The 21,126-nt window shown below is 37.7% G+C and overlaps 1 protein-coding gene across 13 annotated transcripts in view; it reads left to right on the top strand.

Moving 5' to 3' along the window:
* Nucleotides 1-21,126, top strand: part of LOC114157487 (adhesion G protein-coupled receptor L3) — a 290,896-nt gene that overhangs the window by 79,830 nt on the left and 189,940 nt on the right. For all 13 annotated transcript variants that reach the window (XM_028038500.1, XM_028038491.1, XM_028038499.1 and 10 more), the window contains exon 3: nucleotides 14,744-14,978. In XM_028038500.1, the coding sequence (XP_027894301.1) occupies nucleotides 14,924-14,978 (55 nt within the window). In that variant the 5' untranslated portion in view covers nucleotides 14,744-14,923. The remainder of the gene's footprint in view (nucleotides 1-14,743; nucleotides 14,979-21,126) is intronic.

Below are 21,126 nucleotides of genomic sequence, written 5' to 3'. Positions count from 1 at the left end.
ATGTCAGCTGTGTATTGGATATGTGTCAATGCAGAATCCCCCTCCCCAGTCCAGACTTCCCCCCTGAGATGAAACCAACTGGTCGATGAATTCTGTGCCAGAAACACAGAGAGTCTCAGAGACCCCTCTTTGCTTGTGGTCCAAGTCAAAAGGAAAGAGTTTGGCATGGCACACAATAAACTACTTTCCTTGGCTGGCTTAACTTGGAAGTTGGGCTTTCAGACGGATTGTGCAAGGGTAGGATAGAGTTTCAAAGTTTGCTTTAATGGTAGCCCCCTCTCAAACACACGCTCCTGATGGGCTGTTGTGCAGGTTGAATAACATTCCAATGTCAGTTTGATACAGAAATGAAATGAGGAAAATGAAAAGAGATAGGAAAGAAGGGTGGAAAATCCCCTTTCCAGCCAAGCTTTTGCCACCTCTCTAGAGGTGGCTGACAGCTCTCCCCCAGAAATGTAGTCAATATCGTTCTATTTTAAAGAGTTTTTGATCAAAGAGGATCATCGGCGGTGCAAAAAGAGCCCACTTTTATATTGGTGCAGGTGCCAAAATGATTTGGATGTGGTCGAACTGTTTTGACACTTACACGAGTTTAAAGGAACTGTGAAGGCAGAAAAGAATTATGGCCTTAACTTTTTTGCATACTTCTTCAGAGCAAAATGCCCATTTGTCCTTTTGGCTCAAACATCAATAGATCTCTTGACTCTCAACTGACAGACTACCATTAACCACAAGTAGGAAATAAGAGCGATGGCACATTTTGATAAGATAGTCTGTCTGATCTTCTGATTCCTGCCCGCTTCAAAGCAGGCATGGGCTGGTTTTCTTCAGCAGAACAGACCAGGCAGTAGCTCAGTGTAGCCCCACCCCCACCTGTTGATGTATTCTACCAGTCAGATGACTGAAAGAAAATTAATACTCATACTGCTTTGTAATGTTAAATAAATACATGTATATTATAATGCTGTAAAACAGTGAAGGTGGGGTGCTTTTATTCAAACTTATTATACAGTTACAATCTCATGCAAGTCCTTGTCAAGCTGATCTTAATTGACTCCGATTATATTTGGTTTCTAAAATAATCCAACAAGTTAGAAAAATTGACATGATAGCAATCGTTTTGTGAATTACTCTTAAATATTACCAATTATAATAACACAATCTAAGAGGATCCATATAGATTTGCTTGGACTGATCTATGAGGCCAGAAATGGATCATTGAGTCTGCAGATATTTTCTAAACAGTATTAAATGGGTAAGAAAAATTATCCCTTTGGCATGAATAATTCGGTAAGATGTCTCTTATAGACCTTATGTCTACAAGATGTCTCTTGCAGACATTGACTTTGGCTACATCAGCCAAGGGCAATGTCTTTGGCTGAAGTAAATATAACTTGCTCCCAAAGACTGCATTGACACATTTAATATTGATCAGGCAAAAAGCCATGAACTGGGAGTTGAACGTCAACAAAAGGAAGCCTCATTAACAGAATTAAGCAGAAAGTGGCTGTACAACTTTGCCACATATCTGGTTGCTTAACTCTAGAAAGTTAAAAGTAATTACCAACTCCTTCGCTCTCATCTGTTCTGCAGGAAAAGGATTGAATTGTGTTTGGGGCCGTGGCATAAGTAGACGAAAAACATGACACCAGGGTGCAATTAAGGCTTGGAGCTGGATCACTAAGTCCAGATGGGCCTGTGCCGTGTCACTAAAATCATGTTTTATACAGACAAAGCGAGGAGGACACACAAAAACGTTTAGGAACCAGCTGTGTAAGTATTTGTTGAGAAATTAAACCGTTTATGTATACACTTAGTGTTGGAGTGCATGGATGCCGCCAACAGACACAAAATCTTACATTTATATAGATGAGGTGTGTACGAACAAGCTAAACCCTTATATATTTGTTCTCTTGTTTGCACTCTATTTTTTCATGCAAGGCTGAGATATCTGAGAATCTGAGATAATGAAAAGAGTAATTTTGCTGCTTTTGGGTGGAAATGTCTAATAGATATAGTGCACATATTGTATATTTAGGTTTTTAGTTGTGCCCATGGTGAATAAGTTGGAGTATGTTTTATTGCGTGAACAAGTGTCTTTTATACAGGTCCCAAGTTTAAACAGGTGAAACTATTCCTGGTAATTACTGGAAGAAAAGAGGACTGCCCTGAATTTATGTTTATGTTCTACATTTTCAAGTCTTCGCCTATAGAACTTTCTTTATAAAGATTCTTCATTGGTACAGACGTATCTGTCCAGTTGTTCTATATTTATACACTTTTTTTTGTTGAGTCGCACCAATCACATCATTTCAAGAGCCTTAGTTTACAATCTGTTCCTGTACTTTGACATTTGCAAACTACCCTCTGACCTTAGTGTGGCTGCCTCACCCCAGGAGAACTCCACTTTTAGATTTCGAGAGGTCGCACGCTGAGTCCAGCCCGAACACATTGTAGCGTTCAGCCAAGAGGCACAGAGTAAGGTCACCCGTATGTGGGTTTCCATGTATTCACGCAGTTACCCGAAGAGTGTTTGAGTGCATATAAACACAAAGACTCACTCAGGTCACCGAGTATCCTCTCCGCTCTGTACGTTGGCTGCTCTTCTGAAATGATGACTGAAAAATCTGACTACTTTACCTCCCCTCATCTTCACACAGTGCACAGATAGAGCAACCATTGATGGCATCAGCAGTGCAGATTTTGTTCTTCTCTCTTTGAGCTCCCAAATCACTTCATTGAATCCTTTGTGCTTGCAGATTTGTGCTTCACACAAAGTTTTTTAATGGCTTAATTAGAATTAGTCAGCATCTAGTGAAATTAAACTGGTACGTCCAAAATGGGTTCTTTTGTAAATTGTGCAGCCTCTGAGTTCATGCTGCTCACTCAATTACACAAGAACTCCATTAGTTTGAGTGAGAGTTTATGCAACGCTGAGGCACTTTTTTTACCACAGGCAGAGTAATATATAAAATATATGAGGAGGTGAATGTAGAGTAGCTGGTGCGCACTGGGGGAAAAAAACGTCTGAAGAGGAGGTAGAAGAAATAAATTCCTTAAAATTCAGTCGACATTTAGATTGAAGTCGATATAATCCAGGTGGTGCTGCCGAGTTCTCCGAGAACAGCTGTGATCTGTTTGACATGAGAGCGTTTGCTACGGCGAGAGAGGAGAGTGTTGCTCCTTTTGTCTGGAGACATACCTGGTGAGGATGTTTGCCCAGACCAATCAGGCTTTCATCAAAATCCATTCTCTGCTAGTCTGGGTGAGACTTTCAATCCTCCACTCCCAGAGAGCATCTCTCTACACCCCCCCACCAAGTGCCTTGCACTTTTTTATGTTCAGCTTGGGTAAGCAAAAAGGCTCCCAATTATAATGCATTATGTCTCAGCATATTGTGATAAGTTGAGCTTAGAGAAGACTAAAGAGGTAGGCATCTATTTCTCTTCAAAGGATTTATTCTAGAAGAGTATGGAAATGTTTCCCGTCTGTCGGGGTTTCCTTTTTTTGTAGAGCTTTTTGAAAAGCCGGTTCTTGAAGGTACTATCAGCCATTTGCAAGTTTGTTCTTGCTGTCTAATCGATCACTCCAAAGCCAGGTCACTGAGGTCCTGACAAGAGGAGCTCTCTCACATTTCAGGCAGCGCTTTCTGAAAGCTGCCAGAGGACACAAAAGACAAACCAACAAAGAAATTCACCATTATGACCGTTGACCTTTTGTGTCAGTGATGTTTGGATGTGTATTTACCCTTAAACATCAGGTGAATAATAAGGTCTGGTTCAGGAGGGTAATTGTCTATTGTTGGGCAAAATGAGGCAAATATGGAGAGGCAGGAATGTTTGTTTTGGGTTTTCCTGCATTCCCTAAATGTTTCACTTTTGTCAACCTGCTTTTATATTAGTGCTTTTAAAAAATATGCTAACAATGGCCTGCAAATCCACACTTTCAAGAATAAATCCTGCAGACAATTCACTCATCAACCACTTTATTAGGTATACTTTGCTAGTATTTGTTAAGGGCCTCCTTTCCCTTCAGAACTGCCTTAGTTTAGTTCACTGGGGTTAGAGATCAAACAAAAACACATTCCTTAAAGGTTTTGGGTCCATGTAAAAGTTAGACTTTTACTTCAGGTTTATTAGCCATGATAGGAACCTCTCATTACATTTATTGAATTGAGATCTGTGAACTCACTGTTATGTTAAAGAAACCAATTTGAGATTATTGAAATAAATATTAATAATTGACAAATAAACAAGATTTGTGACATGGTGCTTTATCCAGCTGGAAGTAATGGTTGGATATGTATTCTCTTTAAACCAGAGAGATATTGTACATAAAAATCCTAGTAGATCATAAGTTTCTGAAATACCCAAACCAGATAATCTTGGATCATTCTACTATCAAAGTCACTAACTTTCTTATTTTGATGACATGAAAATCTGATTATACCATCCTTAGTAATTAGTAGAAAGGCTCTTACAGACAACACAATTTTGTGTAATTACCAATCTGAGTCAGAATAACAAATAATTCGAAGAAAAAGTTTGTTAAAGATCACATCACAAAGTCACAAAGTTTTTGTATTGCAGGGTCAAGACAATTTATTGCTGCATTGATTTTTTACCTCACACTGTTGTATTGATATTTGCGCATAGAGGAAAGTCACTCAACTTCCACTTAATGAAAGGCAGAGCGAGTTTGCCAAAAGTTTCTCTTTTTTTCAGTAAAAGTTGCTTGGGTCTGTCTTCTTGTTTCTTTGAAAGTAAATGCGTGTGTCTTTTTTGTAAATACATTGTCATGTTTGGAAATCACAATTTCAATGAAACAAATATGTGGGCTACATAGACATATAACATAATCAATATGTACGTTTATAAAGAATTTTTTAACATCATGAATTGAGCAGTAAAATCATCACACTAAGGAGTCTTGCATCAACATTTGTTTTGGGTGTACTCTGATTTGTTACTGTTTGTGGCTAATGTTAGTGTTATTATTATACAGTTTGCAAATTAAAAATAATAAAAGTTTAAAGAGTCCATTCACTTTGGTTTAGTTCTCAAATGTTGCTTTTACAGCTGTTTCTCTGCCTATATAAACAAATCCTTTCCAGATACTGACCTCTATGTGTAACTTATAAATTCAGAGGCCACATATGTAGACATGTATATAAACACACATGCCTTCTGTTTAAACCTTCGGATCTCTCTGTTTCTGGATTCCCCCCACCCCACCTTTCCTCTTTTCCTCCCCCCTTTTTTCTTCTGCCCTCTGTCTAATTGAGTCGTGAGTGGATTCCAGGTGGAACCCATTTGAATTCCCTGTGGTCCTGACCACTGTGGTTCCCCGTGACACAGTCATACCTCTCATTTCCAGACCATTTACATCATATTCTTGCCACTTATGTTACAATCATTACGCCACCTTGAAGCACGCATTGCAATTTCTGGTCAACAATGCTAACGCGGACACGCAGGACGGGATGGATGGAAAGCAGAATTAACATTGAAATCAAGTCTGTATTGAGTGCATGCAGCATGATACATAATTTAGTTGTCGAAAATGTGCATCACATTTGCAGAGTCGGGGGTGCTCTGCAATTCATGTTTTAAGATTTCATTATATTCTGTGCACTCGGCTCAGCATCGGATAATGATATTGAAATGCATGCACCAGTGGGATCTACGTTATTGACATTGGAATTTGCTGTACCCCTGATTCGGAGGGTGAGCTGAAATTGCTGTTGTTGTCTCTGTGTGTCTGTGGATGTCTCTGTGTGTGTCGTGATTTTCGCACCATTCTTAAATCTGGCAGGGAATGAAGTGTCTGTTGTAGAATTATGCAAATATAGTTAGTTGAAACATGAAACGGGAGGAAATAGAGATCTGTAAAACCCAAACACAAAAAAATAATAATAATAAACGGAGGATTTTATGAACAGATGTTCACCAGATTAGAAAAATAGGTTGATTTGGCTTTGTTTCCCACATTGAAATGTGTGAGTTTGTGATGTATCATTTATGTTGGCAGGATGGCTCTTAGTCAAAATGCTTTGGCTCGGCATATTGTGAATTCAGAAGGCCTTATTGAGTCATTTTTTTTGCAAGTTCACATACATTTGCAATGTGATTTTTATTTTTTATGTTTTTAATCTGTAGTTTTCAGAAACTAGATTTTATAATCTAAAATGTTACATGACCAAATCTTGGTATTTGACATAAGGCAAATTTCCCATGCCAACAAAAATGCCTGAAAGAGAGAACAAAGCAGCCGCTCAGTGAGATTTTTCTTCCAGGAAGTGTGTCCTGATGAGGAAATCTTCCTGATAGTACATGCACTCATTTTGCTAACTAATTATACAGGTAAATTGTTCATATGTTTGCAGTAAAGAAGAGTAACTAAAATGGAATGATCTGTGTGCTTTTGTAACAGCATTCTATATCTGGCTACAAATGTTAATTTACTCAATTGTTGCCACAGGTGAATTTACCTTTGCCCCAAATTATTTCTGTTTCAATTCTTTCTCTTTTTAACAAAATAATTTTTTTGGCTCTTGTGGCCTTCATTTGCTAGTGAAACGACAAGAAAGCGGGTTGTGAGAGATGGGAAAGACATGTGGCAAAGGCCAATGGGCCGAGACTTGAACCCGTGACGTCCACGACGAGGTCTGAGGGATCCGTACATGGGTCGCACACTTTACTCCTGTACCACCACCGCACCCTCAGTTTCATTTTTTTTAGAAACATTTAGATGCCGGGAATAAGTTTTTAGTACATATACATTTAAAATCCATAAAAATTGAAAATGAATAAATACAGTTTTTGCTTTCTTTGACACTTAAAAAAAAAACTTTTTTCAGCAATACAGTAATCCATAAACTAGTATAACACACTTCATTTTAGTTGTCATTCAAGACCAATGCTAGAATTACTGTGATTTGCTATGTTGCCAGGCATGGCATGCCACTTGGCCTTGCTGCATGAATGACGGCAAACAGGTAAGGTTGTCAAAGAAAGCACCTCACTTGAGCTTCTGTAACAGTGTCTGAATTGTACCCAATAAAGTAGCAATTAATGACCATCATCTTGTCTTGCAATACTTCACCTCCTCATTTATGCCTTTTTTTTTTCTCTGTTTTTTTTCCCTTTCTGCCTCTTGCCCCATTTCTTCTCTGCCCTGTTCATTTGTCTGAGATCCATTAGGGAAGATATGTTGAGCGAGAAGGGCAGAAAGGATAGGAAGAAGGAAGATGTGGGGAAATGGATAATGGCTGAGTTTTGCATCACAATGGAGTACTATCTCAGGGCAGATTTGCTCTGCCTTAAAACGATGCATCTATCTGTATTCATTCACTCACCCGTTTGTGTGCTCAGTCCTGTGTGCTTTAATTTGTCTCTCTTGTGGGAATGCAACCCATCCCCATTGTGTGCATGTGCAATGTTAAATATTTGGGATGCTAATTTGCTTTATTTGTTTTGCATCTTGGTTTCTTATTGGGTGTGCAAGTAATTCCCACTAATGAATTGTGCTTCCATTGTCTAGAAGTTGGGAAATGTGATTTGTGTGTGTCAGAAGGGTACACACTGCCTTTGTGTGCATTGAGGGGTGCGTGTACGGCCCCATTATTTAAGCCGAGCCATCAGTCACACTCAACAAGCCTATCATATTGGACCATTCAGAGACTGTGCAGGCAGAAGTTAGTGCTATTATCTGCCTGTCACCGGCTAGCTGTGTTGAGGTCCCTTGTGGAAAACCAATTGTATGAGTGAATGCCTTCCTGCTCTTGTTGTGAAGCTCCAGGGATGAGCATGGCGTGTCTAAAAAAAGCACTCTCCATCCACCTTCGGCTCTCCACATATTTCCCTCTGTATTAGAAAGGGATGATTATGGAATTAAATGTTTAATATTATGTGATTGACCACTTAATCTTGAAATGATCAGCAAGCTTTGGGAGATCAGCGATTGAGAGAAAAGATGGCCTGAGTTATAATCATCTTGGCTCATCTCCTAAGATTTCTGTGCTGGTGCTCATCAATCATCATGTATGCAGACTGTGTGCTTGGATTAATATTCATTTCACAAGAGACACTTCATTTGCATGAACACACTGTCTGCTTCATGAAAAATCATCGAGCCCTTTCCTGCTGTTGTGATAAGCATCTGGACATAAACCAGCTGAATATCTGAGACGCAGCACTTAACCCGGCAACTCATCCCTTTTCATTACATTGTGATACGTAGGAGGGCTTCAAGCAGGCGTAACAACATACTTGCTATGCTCCTAATCAGACAACACTGGAGATCAAGTTTTACTTTGTTGGTGCAGGGTTGTATAGATTGCCTCTGTTTTCATGAAAATCCTCTTCAGGTCAGGAAGTAACAGATGGAGAAATGTCTGTGAGTGATGTTGTGAAAGTGAAAGAAGACAGGGTGGATATAAGAAACTTCATACATAACTTACAATTTATTTTAAATTGACAGGCACCTTTTGGATGCTTCTTTTTTTTTAATCATGCATTATATTAAATTTTGGAAATCAAATATGAACTGGAAAAATTTGCCCTTTTCTGTAAAATACCAGTGTGAGCAGAAGGAGTAGACCAAAATGTTGAAAGTAGCAGCAATTTAAACACGTCGAAGAAATACAGATAAGGGATAACGAATAACAGAAGTGAAAACTGGAGGAAAAATTTGCTGATGTATGAAGTTTCATGTTGTAATGAAATAAATTTAAAATGCCTTGTAGTATTTGCTATTTTAGATATTTGGTATGTAAAATTTATATTGTATGTAGTAGTGATACTAGTATTATACAACAGGATTTGTCTAAACCCTGGTGCTGCATCCAGACAAAAAGAGCTGAATATATATATTAATATTGCATAAATTGAAATGGCACAGAAATTGCAAAACAGCTGAAGTCCAACAAAAGCTTGAAAAAGTCTAAAGAAATTCACAGTATGAATATCTGCATAATTAATACATGAAATAACTGCATTGACAACTATATGAAGCACACTTTCAATGTAAGTTATTTCTAGTCATCTTACAAAAACAACCATTTTCAAAATTAATTGTCCTTCAGTTTATCCTGATTATTTATTTTATTAATATTTTCATTAGATACTAATGTTTCTTATTCTTTGATACGATTAAGACCTGTTCTGGTTGTCCACTATGGCTCGACAATATATCTTCTTGTTCATTAATGTTCATTTTAAAGCAAATGATTAAATAAGTAAATAAAACATTATTAGATATGTTTCAAAAGTGTAACCTAGTCGCTTAAAAAAATTGTGTTCAACAGTTGAAAGGAGGAACAGTGGCTCACTTGTAAAACTGGTGGTTGTGTGTTCAAACATGTAAAACGTATGGAAAAAAAAAAAAAAAAAAAAGAAGATGCAAAACTGGTACACTGAGTTTGACTCATGACTATCTGTCAAGTACATAGATGTTTGAGAGGAAATCAAATAGTGACGTAGAATATTGTAGTGAAAAAATAAAATGGGGTTGAAATTATACAAAAAGTAAAAGGCGTAGAAAGTCACAGGTTCAGAGGCATCGCATTTTCTGCGTTTGTTGGAGTTGTGGCTTCACTGATGTTTGTCTTCTCTCTTGTGATATTTTAAATATTTTTTTTCTGTTCAGGTGTTTTGTCATTGCCAGAGGAGTCACACAGCAGGTCTGATCACAAGATAACACATTTTAGTCTCACTCGGTTGGAACAGCATGAGCTAACGTCAGGGTTGGTCGCGGTGTTTAGCTGCAAATCGGCAAATAAAAAGCAACTTTGCATGCTTACTACACCAGATTAATATCCATGTGTGAAATGCTCAAAGCTGATAACAATTTACATATTTTTAAATGTATTTATTTTTATTACTATTTCTTTATAATCTTTTATAAAAACTTCCTACTGCCTGCTATTTATCTCTCAAACTCATAATTTCATTGAAACAACATATTACCCCCTCATCAACCGCTGCTCTCAGTGTCTATATCATCCAGCTCCTTCAGATAAAAAGTCACTTAATTAGAACTGTCATGTTTCATCTCAGCCCCTTTGGCATATTGGGAAAATAACACAAACAGCACTGCTGATTAGGAAGAAGTTTCTCTTAAGGAACATCGAGGCAGTAATGAAGTCTCCTTGATGTGGCAGAGAACAGACGCTGCAGTTTGTCGCTAGGTCTGCTAAATGTTGGCCGGCTTATCTAAGGGAGTTATCCTAAATACCCTCTCAGAACGAGTCCCCTTGAAACGTCAGCACCATAATGTATCACAAGGCTCCTTCTGGAGTACAAGACAAGCTGGCAATACCAGACCACTGCTGTATTTTTTTATCTCTTCCCCACATTTATTTATTTATTTATTTATTTTAAAGAGTTTCTAAGCTTTTTTCCTAGATATATATTTTATTATGCAGTCTTTTGGTGCTTCATTGCCGTTTTTGGGGAAGAAAGGTGGATGGCTAATTAACTACTGTGATATAGCTTATTTATTAGATCATTTCTTGAACAACACCTGCTCAGGTAGCTGCTGCTTGATCAGTTGTGCTTTGAGACAGACCACATACATGTTTCCAAGCTTGATTCTGCCATAGAGACAGTTTTTCTGTTACAGTAGAAGTCATAATTATTAGTTAACCTGTTGATTTTGTCGTTAAAAAAATGAGAAGGTCCTTGATTTTTGATTTTTATCTAATGTGGAGAGAATTACCACCCAAAATCCAGAATAAATACATAATATAAATGGAGGTGCTTTAGTAAAAGTAAGCCACGAAGAGAACAAAAATTGCAAAAGTGTGAAATGATAAAGAAGCCCATTGACTGGCACCTACTAAAGTCTAGCTCTCCTTTTTGCAGCCTGCAAAAAATAGCAGAATTGTTCAGTAGATTTTTTATTTTATTTTTAAATAAGTTTTTTTTTTTAAAACGTTTGACATCTCACTGAGACTAAGGAGTGTTGTCCATAATGTAACCTAGCAGTGTTTGTGTCTGGATTGGGAAACTATTGGATCTTTCATTTTCACACCAACTGGCCATTGGCCAGGTCAAGATAAGATAAAAATCATCCCATTCAATTTCAGTGTATCTCTTTCTACAAATTGGTTTGTCACCAAGTTGAACTTGACTTAGAACTTGGTGGAGAAATCTTTCTTTGCAAGGACAGTGAAACTGTGATGCATCCTGAGGTTGTATTGAACAAAGTCATGTTGGAAGATCCACTTAAAACCCATCTCCAGTCTTCTTGCATAGAGAAAAGGGTTATATTTAAGGTTTTAGTCTACATGACCCAATGCAGTAAAGGCATTCTTAACCCTTAGCAGAAACACAGTTATAAAATATTATGTTCCACTCTGTACTTGAATGATTGGGGAGATTATGCTGTTTAAGCAATTAATGCCAAAGAGCTTCATTTTGGTCTCAGCTGACCACCAAAGTTTCTCTCAAACTTCTGAATCATTTAGGTGTTGCAAACCGAAGGAAGGTTCTGAAAATGTAGATTTTACTGAATTAAGCAACTCTAAGAAAATGATTATTAAAAAAAGGTGTGCCTTATGCATAGCTGAGGTAAGGAGAATCTGTAAATGATTCACTGGTCTATGAGCTATATGGACACGTCACTCTGCGGGAGCCAGAATTCAGACTGAGGTTATATACTTGTTTCCCTCAGTCATTCAAATCAATTTTTAATTTTGTGTGAAGGATTGTGATCGATATTTGGTTATTCTCTCTCTTTACATTGATAACATAGCACCATTAAAAATGAGAGACTTTATCTTTTTACAAAAAACAAGCAGAAAAAGATCAAGTTTATGTCTCCTCACTATTGTACTATTTGTAGTTTCGTAAATCATTGTACAATTGACATTGAATCTTCTTATAGGAATGTGTACTTTTATATGACTATTTCTGAAGGAAGATTTTTTTTTCCCTCTTTGTCAGGGGACTCACAGGATCTAATTTGCTGTCAAGTCTAATTTTGCTCTTATGCAGCTGTCAAGAAATTGCTGTTTACTTGTAAGAAAATGGCTTTGATCAAAATTGCTCTTCTCCATTGCTGTTCTAACACCATGCATGTCAACTGCATATTAAATGCCGGCTCAGACCAGTTGTTGAAGGTCTAAAGCCCGTTTTTCACTCAAACATCTGTTAAGATCAAGTTGATTAAATACATCGACTCCTAACCTCCCCATATTTTCCAAATGGAGACTTTACAAAGCAAGTCCTGATTGGCTCTGCATCTGATTAATCTAGGATTGTTTTTGTTTTTCTGCTTCTTTTTTTTTTTGCAGTGGGATTAAGAGGTGGTGTATGATATAGGGAATTGTCGGTGTTCACAGGGAAAAGGTTGGCTTGCCAGAAAGGAGGATTAAATTAAGATGGATTTGCAAGTCGGATAAAAAGCAATGCTCTTCCTTAACATGTTTTGTTCACATAACTTAAAATGTCTGGTCACCATTCAGCCGTCCCAGTGCCATGTCCCTTGACACACTTCTTAAGGTTTTGGCTTCTTTGCTCGTTAAATGCAGAATGGGTTTCCTAATGTGCTGCAATAATGCTTTTGTGGGCCGGAATCATCTTGCTGAGATTACATGTATGCAGCAGATTATGGATGATCGGGGATAATAGAAGGGTGTGGACGATCTAATCATTAAGGCTGACTTAACCTTATTATAATGAAACGCATTTATAGAGATTATCTCGACTCTAATCAGAATACAGAAAGCTCATCCACCTTTAAACCGCTTTTTCCTAAATATATACATCCCACTTAGGTGCAGTGTTGCACGCTTTCACACTTCACTTTTTTTTTTTAATATTAATACTTCTGAGGTGTTAATCTAACACGGTCACAAGTTAACACCATGCAAATTAGGTGCAATGTTTGCAGCTCATTTTAAGATGAATCGCATTAGTGTATACTGACTATTTTATCCGGTATGAGGAATTTATTGGCGGCGCAGCCAGTTGAGTGTAAAACAGAGCAATCACCGGTGTGAATCACAGGGTTGGGAAGAGGAGTTTTTACTTCACCACAAGAAGGCTGTGACCTCCTGTCCAAAGGTAAAATAACAGTTGGTGGTAAACTGTGACATTGGGACTGTTGTGGACAAATAAAATTTCAATGTCAAAGATGCCCTTAATAAATACTTAAAACAATTTCACATAATTATTATTGAGAAAACGCTATCCAAATCAACTTTGTTCCATGTGAAAAACAACTCCTTTTGTTGAGTCTTGAAATGAGTGCTTAAAAATTATCCATCATTCCATTATTTGAGTGGATATTAGCTTTTGAATGGTTTGTGTCATTTTATATCAGACATAAAACTAACAGTTCAGAAAAAAATACATTACGTTGACAGTCAGACATAGCACTGGTAGTGTGATGGTTTGAGGCTCCTAACTTCCTCAGAACTTTGTCATTCAGTTTAAAAACATTTGAGTCATGCAGCAGAACAATAATCCAAATAACGTTCACCTCTTTGTGCCTCAAAACAAGGAAATTAAAGGTTTAAGAGTGACCTAATAAAGGTAATAGCCTAATCTGGAGTTAAGTCCATTTGAGATGCTGTTGCATTACAAAAAAAAGAAAGAAAAAAAACTGCTCAGGTTTCAAAAATCCTCCTTTGTGTACTTATGAAACAATTTTCAAAGAAAAGTGGACCAAAATCCTTCTACAGTGATACGAAAGACTTGTTACAAATTATGACAACCAAAGGTTACATAACCAGTTATTAGGATTACGGAGCACTTACTTTTTTTTTGGTTTGAACAATTTTTTGTCATATAAAATAAAATTATCCTTTGGAAAATGCATTTTGAATTTCCTCAGATTATCTTTGTCTGACATTCAATTTTGTTTTGTGTTCTGAAACATTGCAGTGTGACAAAAGATGATTGAAAAAAAAAAACTTTTGCACGGAACAGTATGTTCATAACAAGAGAAAAAGAAGATTATCCTTTCACCGTAGTGCATGCCTGCATGATACAGATCTATTTGCTGGAAAAAATAAAAAATAAAGCACAAACAAGCTCCAGCCACCACTCTTCAATTGTGCCAGTGTAATTTGCACTCTGGCTAAATTAGCTGCTCAGAGTAAATCTGGTCAGCTGTTGTGTTTGTTGGAATGTAAAAGTGAAACCCCGAGAGCACAGTAGTTATGCAAAAAAACACTCACAGGTGCAAACACTCAGACTGTGCAGTTATGGGCTAATGCCCACAGGAAAGCGAAAACATCTCTGCATCTCTTATGTCAATTACCATCAGGCCCTGCAAGAACACACACCGGGCCTCCGCACGCGTAGACATGCACGATGATATGCAGACCATCCTAGTTGTCCTTTTCTTCCCGTTCCCATCTTTGTTTCTCTGTGGGAGTGATTTGTCAGTAAGGTGGGGGAGTTAACACTCCAATGAGCAAACAACAACAGACTACCCAAAAATACATCTCGCGGTTCACACCGTCTCAGCCTTTGGTTGATCACACCCGGCGTGAGCTCGGCTGACTGGAGATTGAGCAACTTGCGCTGTGCCTCTTGATGACAACTTGAAACCCACAGTGACATAAGGACTGGATGATAAAAAGCCACGGTGCATCCATCTGGTGTTATTTTTTTTCTTCTTCTTCTTCTTCTTCTTACTGGAAAAGACAACACGTCCATTGTTCCTATGAAACGAGGCTTGCTTAAAGTGTGCCCCGAATAACTTTTTGTTTGTTTCTTATCTTTGACAGATTTTTTGGGAGAAAACCTCTGGGACCAGATAAAGAAGATATCTTGGCCTTGTGGGAGGAGTGGAGCAGTGGAGGGAGCCGTGCCATAGAGGAAGCAACCAATTGAGGCACTTGCCAGGGAAAGACTTAGCACTGAGCTCATCTGGGACTCTGAGCAGCGGGCGGTGAGAGAAGGAGGCCATGTGGACCGCACGCCTGCTAGTTCTCGCCAGCCTCTTCGCACCAGCCGCACTGGGTGAGTCTGTCTCCTTTAATCCAGCATTTGTCTTTGTGAGTGCATGTGGGCATAAAACATAGCCTTGCTTTGTGTTTGATTGGCCATGGTTTGAAGCCTTATCAGAATAATCTTTTCACTATGTAAGTGCCAAATTCTACAGCATCTACAAAAAAAATTCTCTGCTTTTGTCTGTCTTGTTTTCACTTCTACCTCTGACTAATTAGCAGTTTTTTTCTCTTTTTTTCCCTCTCTTAACTTTTTGACGTTTTTACATATCACTCACATTTTTTTCCAATTCTCTTATTTTCTTGGTGTGTTAAGTATAGAGATGCCTCCTACATTCACAAAAATAGCATTACTGCTCTAACATTGCAGTGTAGCGGTTTAACAAAATTCAATATTACAGAAAGAGACAAAAACTCTTGACGCTTCTTTTCATGCATTAAAACCTGACTTATTTTAAAGGGGCATAAATACAGCGGTATGCTAAATCTAGCTGTAATGTGGTTTGTTGTTAGTTTATGTCAGAGGTTGACACAAAGCAATGCATGATTAAAAAGTAGAAGGAAATCCATACATCTATTGCTATGTAAATGAAAATCTGAAAAGTGTTTTTTTTACAATTTGTCCCTTTTACTTTGTTGCACCTAAAAAAAAAAATGCATCCAAATTCTTTTAGTCGTCACCTCATTAATAAATGCATAGATGTAATCACAGTCAAGCAACGATGAAGTGGTGCAGAAGCTTAAGACAAGGTTAGGTTATTAAACAATATCTTGTCTCCTACAGCACTATTTAACCCATTATCTGACAATACCAGTAGTGCGACACAACTACATACCGACCAAAACATGGCTGTCCATCTAACGTTGCAGGTCAGACGAGGAGAGCATTAATTATGGGAGCAGTCAAGAGGTTCATGGTAAAGCTGGAGAGCTACAGAGGTTCATAGCTGACATTGGTGACTGCAAAAAAAGTGAGGTGGAGGTTCCATTTCCAGTGTGGCAACTCTCAGTATCCAAACAGAGCAACAATAGAATGGCTTGGATTAAAGTAAATTTAATCGTATGGTAAAATGACACGGACATAAATCCAATTTGGAGAGTTATGGTAGTATTTAAAAAACAGATGTTTAAAAATTCTTTCCATCCTGTCTATCTGGGCTTGAGTTATTTTTTAAAAAAAGGAGAGGCAAATATTTCCGTCCCTAAATCTGCATAACTGTTAGAAACATTCTCCAAAAGACATGAAGTGTAATTGCAATTTTTGTTTAGCAGTGTTGACTACAAATGTGTGCCACACTTTTCAGAATTTTGTTTGTAATTATTTTCTTCCCACTTGGCAATCACGCATGACTTTGTGTTTGGTCTCTAACATAAACTCCTAATAAATTACACTGACATTTCAACGTGACAAAATGTGTTCGCGGCACCGTGTATGTTTAGAAAGATTTCAGTTAAGAAAAGAAAAAAAAAAATCATTGTCTCTCCTTTCAAGCATAAAAGTGTGAGGATTACTTTGAAATCACTCACTTACGGTATATTGCAACTCTGAGAGCAATATAACACCTTTGTTTTCAGCTTTTTGCAGATTGTTAATTGAATTAATTCAAATCTTGATTTTTAAGAAGTCAATGGTGTTGTTGTAAGGGTTTTGGGATGTTTATGTGGCCGCAGATTAGTTGTAGGGAGTGCCTGGGGGTCAACAGCCTGTAAAAATTGCAATTTGCACTGTCTAAAACCATTAGTGGGGAATATCAAGCTAATTGAATTGTTATTTCACCACTTAAGGGTGCTGGCAACTGGGTTCACTCTACATTGATAATGATAGTAAAGGTCTTTGGCATCACTAGTTTTTCTTTAATGCCTAATAAAAAAAGGAGGTCAAGTCAGCACTTTGCCATGCGTCTCTAGCGATTCCTGTTGAGTAAAATTTGTCAGATTTTAATACTAGTAGGACAGATGAGGCACTAAGACACTTCAGAATTCATTTGTGATAAGAAATTGCTGTTCATAATGCTGACTTGAACTCCCTGTTCTGTGTAAAGTGGGAGGAACACAGAGCTGTAATCAAGCGAGAGCTCTTGATGACGTTAGCCGTTGAGAAACATTGGTGATGTGGTTAAAAAAAAGTCAAGGCTAACCAACCTCCTCATATAACCCTGACTCCCAGTACTTTGAGTCATTCTTTGTGCAGATTAGCTACTGATTAACAGCTCCATACTCCTTCTGTCAGAGTGGTAATCTCTGTAAAATCCCCATAGCTATTGGAAACAGGAACTCTGACAAGTCATGAATGAGGCATTAGACCATGTTAATGTTTGTTGGAAACCTTTTTTTGGATTTTTTCGTAATAGTTTTATCAGGACAGGTAATATGCTGTTATACATTGTCACCTTAAGTGAACAAACCAGGATTAACACATTTAGACCAAAAGCTGTAGCATAATATGCTTGTTTTCAAAACAAGAGCACCAATTATTAGTATTTTGATTTCCATACACAGACTTAAACACAGTATAAAATATATTGAGCATAATATTACAACTTTTTTTTGTCCTTCTGCTCCTCAAAATTAGTCAAGCGATCAGCTCAGGCAGCCAGCCCCAGTCTACTGCTTAACAGACATGACAAAACTGTGGTCTTCATTTGTCTTTCTTGGAAGTCAGGGAATAAATGTAGCAGTTTTCATCCAGTAAACTGGCTGGCAGTGCACAGCAACAGGGGCAGGGACAGCTCTGCATTACTCTGTGCTTCAGAAAACATACCCTGCACTTTTTCCAACATCTTAGTAGGAAGGAACTGTTGGAACGATATGCAAGAACATTTTAACAGTTTTGAAACCTTAACTTAACTCCCCCACCACCCTCCTCAAAATAACACAAAAAATTATACTTTGATTCCAGTAGCAGGCTAGCTCTAATGCAATAAATCATTTATAAGAGATTGTTCTGTTTCTACTTCTGAATTCCTGAATTCTACTGTCTTTACAATGGCAGGCAATGAACTGCCCTAAGCAATAATAGATTAATTCAACAATTCAAAGCAATTCAGTTGTATTCAGATTATTCATATCTTCTAAATTAAAACTAAAAGATCAATTTGTATACATGCCCGGTTTAAAAACAAGTAAACCGCAACTGAGCTTCCTAGAGAGTCTCTTACCATCTGAGGAAGGAGGAAGCGATTGAGCTGACTCAAAACACCTGGGACTCTCTCAGCCACAGCCTCAGAAAATTTTAAATTAAGCCCACTGGTCAACCCGGAAAATAATAACAGAAAGTGAAATCTTCTTTTAATAAGTGATGCCGGTGTCTGATGATAAGAAAGTAAAAGTTATATATTCACTAAATAGGTTGCTTAGGGTTAAGTTTTTAATTAGGTTCCTAAACTTGAAATGTTTAGGAATTAAAAGTATTATGTATATATTTTTTTATTTCTATTAAGTACATGTTTGATTTAAATTGATATTTGATGTAAATGAGGAGCAATGGCAAGTTCTTGAACTTTGTATTCATAATTTTAATTTGTGAAAAAAGTGTCTTTATTAAAGATTAGTAATCTGAAGTAATTCAGATTAGCCATCTAAAAAGTCTTAAATGAAGACAAAGAAATTACCTGTGTTTCCAGATCAACCAGGTCTCTTTCATGTTTTGGTGTCAACCTTGTGGTTCCAGTTCACAACAAAAGTCTTTTCAAGAGCTTTTCGGTTATATGTCAAATTTAGTCCGAATTCAATTAAATAAATTAATATAGTCTGATCCAGGCTATTTTAGTGTAAATTATACTATAGCAACAGACAAATTCATCTGTTTGCTATTTAGTAAGGTCAAAATAAATAGCCAAGCATGTAACATTGAGTTGGGAATACTTTCTGTTGGAAAGAACAATAACCAATTTGTAGAAATAGCTCTGTCAGTGACTACATCTGAGGAAAAATGTCTAAACACAGGGTCAGTGGGATAGGTGTTGGCAGAAAAACAGAGAAGGCGCACAGTGATGACAGTTCTACCTGCAAATGATACATAGTATCTGGAAAAATAAATGATGGAGGAATTGTGGTCAGTGTTTCTTCCCAGCACCTTGACCCTGCAGGAGCATCACAGCTTTAATGAGACAGTGATGTTGCTCTGTGGGAGAAGGGAAAGAAAAACTGTTTTAAACAGTCTGTAACAACAGACAGACAGCACATGATATGCTTTGTATCGGTTAATTTTTCTCTACCTTTAACTAAGTGCTGTTAAAAACTGTGCAGTTATGCAAATCTAAGCTGAAGTCCGTTAATTAGCTCTGTAGCTTCCTGTTTTCAGCTGGAAAAAAAGTTTCACGGGAACATTTGATGTGAAATGCAAACATGAGCCAGATATTTAAGACACTACACTTATGTTTTGCTTTACAGTAACACCGATGTAGCAAATTAATATTTTAATTTGTAATTTTTACAAAGACAATTAGATCAAGGAAAACATTTTAGAGTCATTTGGTATTTTGGCTGCCTTAACCTTTGATTAACTTTAGCTTTAATCTGTTCTGATATGACAGACATCGGTATAAAACTCCATTTCTCATCCCATTATTTTGGAATAATATGTTCCTGTTTAACATGGAGGAGTGCAGCATCCATCAACACTATCAGAGCTAAAGCTTTGAAGTCTATCCTGATTAGAACCATGCATGTCAATGTTAAAATATTCTGCGCAGACAACTGATGTAAGATTATCAGTCTCAAATTATCGAAAGCTCTTCAAGCATCTGAGAAAGCTGGCTGAAACTTACCAGCTGTGGAGAAACCACAGCAGTAAGTTCACTTGATGGGTAGAAAGTGTAATTTTTCACACTTTAGTCCAAACCTAAGTGAAAAAATTCTTTTGTGGATATATCCCATTGTTTTTAGCCATTTTCAAAGAGGTATGAACTTAAAAATGCTCATGTTTTTCTAAAAAGTAAATGCCTTCATTGTCTGTTAGAAATTGACAGAAATATACAACAATCTGTGATTAGGGCTCTTGGAATATTTGTCAGTTTTTTACTTAAGACATCAGACTGTTGCCTTTGTTTTCTTTGGATGAAGTAATATCCCCACAAAACACAATCCAAACATTCTGCTCAAGATAAATTGGTTGACATATTGCAAATAATTAGAACTCTTTTGTAAGAAAAGCAATCCACTGCCCAACCCCCATCCACCATAAGCAGACAAGGCCAGATGTTTCCAGTGAAGTGTATTGCAGCTGGGGACGCTTTAATCGGGAATATTCAACCGCAGTGTCATTGTGTGTCTGAGCGTTGTTGGAGATGTGCAGTCTGCAGGGATGGTGGCCCATTTATGTTATCTCTACAGTCTACTTTGTCGGTATATGGCTGCTGTCAGACAGAAACAAGCTGTGTTTCACACATATGCCATCATTAACATTTACTAATTGCAACATGTGCACGGAAAATTGGGTACATATGCTTGTGCCTCGCAGTTAAAGGTAGCAACTCAGGCTGATCTGCATTTTTGCTGTCGAAATCTACAAATGAACCCTATTTCACAACAAAAATGTTTCTGAAGATGTGTTGAAGCATCTACATCCATAACAGTATAGAAATGCATCCAGTGGCAGCAGGTGTTGTTAGTCATTGCATGTTTACGTGCTTCCTTGCGATCAATGTATGCGAGAGTGTCAGGAAAGTCTTGGAAGATCAATAAAAAGTTCCATCACAGACCTTGTCACCGAGTCGAAAAATAAGTAAATCGCACCATCGTCTTTGTTTTGGTTACATTGAATAATAACGAAAAAGGCAGTGCCTGGAAGAGTGCGGCCACGCCTGAGCGGCACATTAATCATGTGTTTCTTCGCATGCAAAAAAATGCTCCAGGAAGGATTTTATATTCATTCCGCTTAATACCACCCCACGGAGCTGGGAGATGCGGCCGCTATAATGGATGACGACTCGGGAAACAGTGCAAGAGACGGGAGCGTGAAGTCTGACGTGCATTTTTTCACGGTCAGATACGAGCGCATACATCAAGCCTGGAAACAGATACCGCGCGGCTCAGGGGAAGGAGGATTGCTATGAAATGAGGGATGGATAAAAAGAACGAGGCAGATGTTTGCCTGACACATCTGCTTCAGTGTATGTGAGCATCAATGCGCTGTCGCAGATCACAGAGCAGTGTCAGGT

Source organism: Xiphophorus couchianus, chromosome 14, assembly GCF_001444195.1.
Source record: "Xiphophorus couchianus chromosome 14, X_couchianus-1.0, whole genome shotgun sequence".
NCBI classification, from domain to species: Eukaryota; Metazoa; Chordata; class Actinopteri; order Cyprinodontiformes; family Poeciliidae; genus Xiphophorus; species Xiphophorus couchianus.
The sequence above is the reverse complement of the archived record's forward strand: the minus strand, read 5'-3'. Positions and strand labels throughout refer to the sequence as shown.